The sequence below is a fragment of the Convolutriloba macropyga genome, chromosome 12 (assembly GCF_964194025.1).
Source record: "Convolutriloba macropyga chromosome 12, txConMacr16.3, whole genome shotgun sequence".
Classification (NCBI taxonomy): Eukaryota; Metazoa; Xenacoelomorpha; order Acoela; family Convolutidae; genus Convolutriloba; species Convolutriloba macropyga.
This window is the reverse complement of record NC_134479.1, coordinates 16522709-16531737: the sequence shown is the minus strand read 5'-3', so window position 1 is coordinate 16531737 and position 9029 is coordinate 16522709. Positions and strand designations below refer to the sequence as shown.

General features: G+C 33.0%; 2 protein-coding genes across 3 annotated transcripts in view; one reads left to right on the top strand and one right to left on the bottom strand.

Moving 5' to 3' along the window:
• The window catches only part of LOC142350883 (polyribonucleotide 5'-hydroxyl-kinase Clp1-like), a 438433-nt gene that overhangs the window by 118856 nt on the left and 310548 nt on the right, over positions 1–9029 (bottom strand). The window lies entirely within an intron of this gene.
• LOC142351190 (uncharacterized) lies at positions 111–7703 on the top strand. Its single transcript, XM_075403312.1, has 3 exons — positions 111–289; positions 4181–4285; positions 7495–7703. Exons 1-3 carry the CDS (start codon positions 172–174, stop codon positions 7629–7631), a joined length of 360 nt encoding a protein of 119 aa, XP_075259427.1. The 5' UTR covers positions 111–171; the 3' UTR covers positions 7632–7703.

Below are 9029 nucleotides of genomic sequence, written 5' to 3'. Positions count from 1 at the left end.
ATCAAACTGGTCGCAGATTATAACTGATTGTTTTGCTGTGTAATGACCTTAAAACATTTTGTTGAAATGTATTTGATGCCATTTCTTCTCATTGTAATTTGCTCAGCAAAATCAAGCTCAAAATTTGTCAACGAAAACAACTTCAAATCCAATTTTGATTTCATCCAGTTTATGGGATATTCTGATTTGATTACAAATTCTCTAGATGATAATAAAGATGAATATTCACAAAATGGGATTACCAAAACAGAGGATTACAAATACATTAGAGCGTCCGAACACGACCACAGTAAGTCGCCGTTAGGTTTTCCAAAAACCTCATTGTCAATGCCAGAAAACTCGAGTATATATGTTTTAAGATTAGAGTTGAATGTATGTGTGTGTGTGTGTGTGTGTGTGTGTGTGTGTGTGTGTGTGTGTGTGTGTGTGTGTGTGTGTGTGTGTGTGTGTGTGTGTGTGTGTGTGTGTGTGTGTGTGTGTGTGTGTGTGTGTGTGTGTGTGTGTGTGTGTGTGTGTGTGTGTGTGTGTGTGTGTGTGTGTGTGTGTGTGTGTGTGTGTGTGTGTGTGTGTGTGTGTGTGTGTGTGTGTGTGTGTGTGTGTGTGTGTGTGTGTGTGTGTGTGTGTGTGTGTGTGTGGAAACGAGTGACACTCCCTATTTTAGTTCACATTTGCTTAAAATTATCCCTTTCCCAGGGATACAGTAATCAATTACCGAAATAAAAGAAAGCCTTATTGGTGATTAATTCCAGAAACGTCGTTACCCATTGATACTAATTGCGGATACAAAAATCAGTTAGTGGTTTTTAAGTTACCCATCCCGGTTGGGATTGGATGGTTAACTTGTAAGAACTTGCAACTCTCTATTAAGCTCTTAAAAGTTTATACATCACAATTTAGGTTTTTTTTCAAGGTCATAAGTTTACCAACGAACTTAAAAGTTCTTAGAAGTTTACCACTTGATCTTATAAGGCTCTTACAAGTTATCCCTTCGTCTTGCCTAATCTTTGGAAAAACAAGAGAACCTTGAACATGAAAGTACACATATTATTGCATCGACATATATTTTTGCGAAAAAAAAGAAAACGTATAAAATATAAAACCAATAATCTAAAGCGTCAAAAGAAAAATCCTTCCGTCTTCAATCTTCTTTTTCCGAAAAATTTCAACTCTTGAAATTTCTTGATCTTCAAAATTCTTTATTTTTTTAAAAAGATTTCTCTTGTCGCCGTCGAAGTTGATGAGGGTTTCTTTGTGATTTCTTACGGGTCCATAAGGTTCCTTGTAGAGTTTGATAGCAGAATTTACTTGTACACAATCACCACACACACGTACCTCACACACACACACAAACGCACACCACATTCACACACCACAAACACATCGTACACACATGCACACAAACACACACACATACACACACCACACAAAGACACAGACATACACACACCACACCAAAACACACACGTACACACACACGCATGTGTATTCTTAATGTTTTACCACACGAATCAATGACATAATGAAATTTGAAAACGCGCTTGAAACAGAATCACTATTTCTACCTTTATGGTGAAATTTGGAAGAAAATTCTAAGATCACCATCGGATTTGTAAGTTCTTACAAGTTAGAAATCTGGCTTGTAATTTCCTACAAGTTGAACTATTTTTTTAAAAAACCTTGTAAGATCTTGAAAGTTGGTCATCCTGTCCCGACCCGGGATAGCACTGTTCATAACAACAATTAGATCTTTGAATTTGGTCTCAAAAAACAACTGATAGGTTTCGAGCAAAAAGTTTTAGGCCGATTATATGACGATTATATTCCATTTTCAAAACCCAAAAGTTTAATGAAATTTGCTTCTTCGAACATCAACCACGTAATGGTTCCCCCGTAATACCAAAATAATAAACTTTTAGGCTATCAAAACTTATTAAGGTATTAGAGGATGAGTTTGTCTTTAGTGTATATATAAATATAGTGTATAATATATATTAAATATAGTGTATAATGCAAGCTACAACAGCAGAAAAAAAATTAACTGGGTTGATAATGCATAGAAAGTCTAATTTAAAATTTAATGCTAAATTTTATGGAACAACTTCTGTTTTCATCTTCGCAAGCGTTGTTAACAACACACTGCAGAGCCTTAATGAAAGCCTTGAATGTTTTGGGCTCAACCATTGACATCAAAGATTTGCTCCCGCAACTCATTAATCATGTCGGTTCATATTTTGTTCAGAGTGTCAATGTGAATCTTTAATACTAAATTATTTTATTTATATTCAGTTGGGGAAAAGTGTGAGATTCGGTTTTGCAATTTAATCATTTTTTCAAGGCGAGTTTTTGTATTTTTTCGACTAATTAAGTAGTCAATATTTGCTCTCCACCTTACTACTGTTGAAATAGCATACGGTCTAACTTAACTAAGATTAAGTGGAATTCGCTCTGCAAAGGCAATTTAAGCTAGATTGCGTTTTTTCCTGAGCAACTTAGAGCAGTCAGCATTTGGTGTCTCTGCTAAAACTCCTCTGTCTGAACAATCATTTTAAGAGATAGCAACTGGTGACCCTCCAGTAGGAGAATTGGCAAGTAAAAGTCAAGCTTGCGGTCTCAACTTAAGAAAACATAGCTCTGGAAACGCACCTTTAAGACAAACCGGAGAATATGCGAAACTCAAATCCCACATCGACCACATACACGGAATGTAAAAGACTGCTCTTCAATTCACAACCTGAGAACTAATGAGAAAAAAGTTTTAAAAAATTGCAAAAATTGGTGTTCATTACAACAACAGACAATGGATTTGTGGTGACCAGATTTTGTATCCTTTTCTACTTGAACCTAGGAACTTAAAGACAACCTTTTCAATTCAGAAAAAGCCTCAAAAAGGCGGATTATTCAGCTTTAACCAAACAATATGGGAATTGAGGAAGATGCTTGAACTGGTGCAACTAACATCGATATTTGCTTGTTATTTTATCTTGTCGAAAAAATTAACTGAAGAGAAGAGGAGTAGATCAGTTAAAAAGCATTCCTAAGAAAACTGATGTAAAAATAGTCACAACAACAATAATTAGGAACCCACTGTTCTCAGCGTTTTCATCACTAATAGCATACATATATAATTCCAGAGGGAACCCTAGTCATAAAACGAGGGTTATCTTGTATTGTTTGATTCTTGTAAGATCTTCCAAAAATCTTGTGAAATATTCCAAGAATCTTGAGTATAGTCTTGCAAGATCTTGCAAGATAATCGTCCAATCTTGCAGGATCTTGCAAGATAAATAATGTCTTTTGCAAAATCTTGCTAGATAACCGCCATTTGCAAGAATCTTGAAAGATGTTACAAATTAACCGTCGGAGTTCGGCTAGGGAGCTTCTCGAGTTGAATGGTGAGAGGCTTTAGAGTTGGCTAATAAAATAGAAGGTCGATTGCAAAATCAACGGAAGATAATTGCAACAACAAACAACCAGATTCAGTGAAAAGGCTATGAACGCTTAATCGAAAAGTTATTCGTGAAAAAATTTTTCATCAGTTTCCAAAAAAATGTGACCAGTAATGGCGGGTTTTGAATTATCATTATAGAAACTGTGAACAAAAATGAACGAATCATCAAAAAAATCTTTTTGCTCTCAATAATGTAATTATGTAATTATTGTGGAAATGTCAATCATTTTGAAAAAAGTTTGTTACAGACTTTCTAGAATAAAACATGGACCATCAGAAAAGGCCCAAAGAGCCACGAAAACATCAAAATTCTCAAAAGTTAATATTGTCTACGGTGATCAATCTGCCTCAGAAGATTCGGTAAACTTTTTGAACTACAAGCTTCATAGAACTACAATGAAGCATTTCATTTAAACTGCGACTGTTCAGGTGGTGACAATTGCGGAGCATTCTTAAAAAATGGTCACTTCGAAAAAAAATTAGAACAAAAAAATTGTATCCCAAAAATGAAAACACTTTTTGTAGAAAATTGCTCGATACAATTAGCCATTTAATCAGGATATGACTTATCGAATAGATAAAGGCATACATAATAGTTTGTTACTGCTTGACATAGTAACACGATTTGATTAGTAAAGTAAATAAATTATCTGCTTGTTATAAAAAGAATGCCTTGATTGGTTAATTTTATTATAACCTAAGTTACGCTATCATGGGAAGAATTTGTTTTAGATGATATTGTGTCACGCCTGCGCTATTTGGAGCAATACATAATTGGTTTTCCAGAAGCAAGTGGATATCTATACCGTAGAGGCATGGAGGACAGAAAGGCAAATGGTACAATTTGGCAGTTGTTTTTTAAATTCTTTAACGGTTTTTTTAAGAAACCATCACTCTTTGTTTTCCCCTATAAACATTAGCTTAGCCTGCTAGGATGATTCCACTAACATATTTGATAACAGCAATTTCTCTTCACAAGCATCATATAACATTTTTTACCATCTGAGAGAATCTGAAATTAATTCTTGACGTAATGAAACTCTGGAGAAATTTATTTCGGGGAAACTACAATTAAGATCAGGCACAAAAACGTGTGCGATGAAATAATCATGTTAATGAATGCAGTTTCATCTACGAAGCAATTCGTATTATTCCCATATTAAAAATAGTAGTACTTTATTTTAGCACCATTTTCTCAGACAGTTGCTGATTTTTTCGGGGGTATACTATTCTCTTAAATCTCTCTGCTTCTAGAATTTCATTACAAAGAGAACAGTTAATTTTTAAAAAGTAACTGAGTTATAAAAGTCCAAACATTTTTGTCTAACTTTTGAACACTTTTGTCTCTTTTTCATTTCATTCCAAAAAATGTTTGGAAATTTCTGATCATTTTGTTCTCTCTTCTTTATTTTCCGCAATTTGAACTATTTCTCGGAGATAACGCAAAATTGATCTGAAACATGTCCCGGGTTGAAGTTTCTTTGATTTCATGCAAGGATCATATATGATTTCATACTGTCCATACTTGATTTCTCAGTACGATCCTTGTATGAAACCAAAGAAATCATATATGATCCTTGTATGATTACCAAGAAATCATATATGATCCTAGTACGAATACCAAGAATCATACATCCATTTTTCGAAAATGTTTTACCATTTATGTTTTTTTGTTTTTATTCGGCTGGGCATCACCTATATGATACCACGGCATCACATTGTGATCCGCAATAATACCCTAACACACAGTATAATTTGCAAAGTTGGGCACTAAATAAAAGAGTAAGTCCAAATAGATAACAAAACTTTGGACATACCCTGAAGCCAGTTTAAACTTATAAATGCTCATTTATAAAAAATAATCAAGAAAAAATTTGCATATAACCTCAAATTCGTTTTCTGAATATGTTTAAACCACAAAGTTATTCTTTTAGCGCACACAAAGAACCAAATGTGGATTTCAAATGCAATATAATAATTTAATAAGTCCTCTGACTAAATAATACGAGAAATTGTGGCACCCGTCCATGTTTTATGTGTCATATATGACATTGTATGATTTCCAAGAAATTTTTTCAACTTCAATAGAAAATTAAAACTATACAGTTTTTAGTCTTCGAAATTTTTTGTATGATCCCTGTATGATTTCCAGGAAATCATATATGGTCCTTGTATGACTACCAAGAATCCATACAAATCATATATGACCTAGTATGATTACTAAGAATCATATATGACCTAGTACGAAATCAAAGAAAGTTGTATGATCGTTGACCCGGGGTTATAATTATTGATTCATTGTTCCCGCCTTCTTGAAAAAGAGAACCTTATGATACCTTTTTGTTTGTTTTTTGAGAGCAATTACGAACTGTATTTATTATTTCATATTAAAGCAATTTCAGAGAACAAAATTGACGAATCTTCTTTTACTTTCCAGTTAAGGGAAAAACAATTATGCCAATATCTCTGACAAATTTTCTTAACTTTTGAAAAAATACTTCTTTTTTAACATAAATTTGTCTATTTCAAGTCAAACTTGAAATCATACCATTTTTATTCTACTGCGTATCTAAAATTTAATTTCGCGAAAACTGTAAGGGACTTTGATAAGGCAATTTTGTTTCTTGGGCAATTTTTAACTTTGTTTTGTTTGCTAGTTTTGTGTTCTTTCGCTTGCTCATCGAACAAAATGTCTGACTTGTGAATTTTCCTACAAACACGGAATAAAATCGTTTGTACGGAAACTGTTTGACCTATATATGTTTATTTTGTCATTTTTTTGCAACAAAAGAAATTTTATTTAATATCAAAGCTTAAAAACACCAAAAATTTTCCACAAAGAATTTAATTTGACAATTTTCTTCGATAAAACCCTCCAACAATACATGCAGTAAAACATATGCGTGTTTCCAGCAACATACTTAACCTAAAAAATTGGTGTTCATGATTCATTTTAGATATACTGTTGTTGTCCATAGGAGCAAACTTAAGTAAGAACAACTGCGGAAATTGAATTAAAATTTCTTTCCAAAATGCATATAAATTTTTGTCAAATCAAAGGATTCCGTAGAGCTTATTGAATTCACAAGACGCGCAAGTCAATCATTTTTGCCGGCATTGTTTTCAATTCAAGGAGTTTGAAAACGCTAGAGATTCTTATGGTTAAGCACAGCTCAATTTCAATAACAATTTCTCACCAATTGTGATCAAGAACATAGAGAAATTTATTCTGGTTTTTATCGCCTGGTTCTATTGCTGGCGACAGAAACAGAATTAATTTAATATATTCTTCCACAGGCAGTTGTTTGACGTATAAATCAATTAACGCCCTCGTAATATATTTGTATCGTGCGGTTGTACTAACGATTCTTTTTTAACCTCGAAAGTTTTTGTTTTTAATTTAAGAAAAACACAAGAACAAATGTACAGAAAGTGGAAAAATGTCATTTTTTTGCCAAGAGAAAGTCAGGTGTTTGATTTTTCACCTTCTGTTCAATTCTATTCAGATTCTTTTTTAGACTTCAATTGCATGCATATCATAATTGAATATGACGAAATCAAAATGCAAATAAGACAGAATGAATGGTGAAGAGCATTCAATATATGTAAGATGTTCTTTTAAAACTTGATATGAATATGGCACTAATTTTCAACTTTAACCGTAGTGCAAATATAAAAATGAGTGAAACTATCCAAAGAAAACCAATGTTTCACTTGTCATTTATTCAGAAAGATTTTCTAATTCTTTGAAAAATATGTTTGTGTGGATGAAAACCTCCCAGCATTATCCCCTTCAATGAACTGAAATAATGCATTATGTCTAAACTTGAACGTGTGAAATATCAGTGTTAGGCACAGCACATGCGAGCCTTTACGTATAACCTATTCCCGATCTTTTTTTAAAAAAGGATTGTTTTTGCATTTGACACAACCGTTGTTGAACATCTATATTAAGTGGCTTACGTAGCGGTAATTATAATTCTATGAGCGAACAATAATTCGACACCGCATCGATGATAGGACAAACAACTGCCCTATTTCTGAAGGCCATGAGAGGTCGAGAGCCAACCTCCCCCCAGACGACATATTCCATATATGGCGTGTCATGGACAGCAAAGCCCTTTCTCTACTTGATTTGTTGAGATGCACAACTAGAAGAGAATGGAAAAGGAACGGAATTTAAGATTGCATAGCAATTATAATTTGCGAAAGAAAATATTTAGTGAAAATACGATTAAAAAACTTTGAAACTGAAAGAAAACTCATTTTTATCAAGAGAACCAAGGAATAAAATACATAAAGTTTGCTTTATTGAGGCTCTCTTAAGTTTGTAAGATTATCAGAAAAATGAGCTTATTTATTATAGAATGTTTGTTCCGACCCACTTGTGGGGGGAGGAACTATATACTCAAATGGGTTTTTTTTTGTTCAGTCAATTTTGGCCGATCGATATATTCATCGTAGAGAAATGTGAGTGGTATCATTAAGAAGCTGTTCCGGTGTAGAATTCAAAATTAAAAAGATTTTTTGAATTTCGTTTTTTTTCGAGGAGTTATCGAGGATTGAAGTTTTTGTGTTAACACGGGATATTTGCGATGATTTTGTTAACTTTGGTGAAAATTTTCTCCAAATTAAGATTTCTTCAATAAAAATATTAAATAAAAATTGCATTTCACGCCACACAACGAAACAATTCTGTGCTCCTTATAGATGAAAGGCGATAAAAGATTAATTCCTGTCTCATAGGGAACTTTACTTTGAAAAAAATTTCGAAATATATTTACTTGAGAGCTGTTTTTTTTTAGAAAACTTTTCATATTTTTTGTTTTTCAAGTCACCAAAGGACTAGTCACTTTTCATATCGAAGTTTCGTTAACAACAAATCTCATTTACAGTCAAATGAAGCCCAATGAACAAAAAATTCGTTTTCAAGGAATTGCTCATATTTTTTTTGGCTTCGACACTGAATTCTCGTAATTTTAAATGAAAGTTTGACTTTTTATGAGAATCTACTAATTTTTTGGAGTCCTGTGCTATGAACTCAATGACTAAATGTATAAAATGTTCCGTAGTGAGCATTAAGTGAACATATCTAGCGCTCTGAGTGGACAGCTATTGGCTGTTAAGACTTTAAAAAAAAATTTCAAATTTTTTTTTGAACATTAACCAATCATAAACTTGTTTTCCTGAACTGTAAGTCAGTGTCAGTAATGACAGGACCCTCTTCCTTCCTACTGCAACCAGTTTTTATCTGGTTAGCGGTTTTATCTAATAAATATTGGATCTATGACTTCAATGACATAAGATCTCAAATTTTAAAACAAAAATTTTTGGTTATTTTCGTATTACTGGTTACTGTTGAACTCATATTACATTATCCAAATACAAATAGCTCCCATTGGCTTAGAAAATAAGTTCAATGGATCACTGATATAGTTTTCAGAGAAAAGCTTATGTTTTAAATGGCTTCGACACTTTCTTCTCGCACTTTTCTACTGACTTTTTGGTTTTTGCCTGTATTTGATGTTGTTTTCATAGTCAAAAGACTTATTGTGATGTTTTATTGATTACCTATGAATGA

Excerpts from the sequence above, each read along its gene's own strand:
- LOC142351190 (XM_075403312.1), top strand. The coding sequence starts at position 172 with ATGGGATATTCTGATTTGATTACAAATTCTCTAGATGATAATAAAGAT. Across the intron at positions 290-4,180 it reads AGCGTCCGAACACGACCACA|ATGATATTGTGTCACGCCTG; the intron begins GTAAGTCGCCGT and ends AATTTGTTTTAG. Across the intron at positions 4,286-7,494 it reads GGAGGACAGAAAGGCAAATG|GCCATGAGAGGTCGAGAGCC; the intron begins GTACAATTTGGC and ends CTATTTCTGAAG.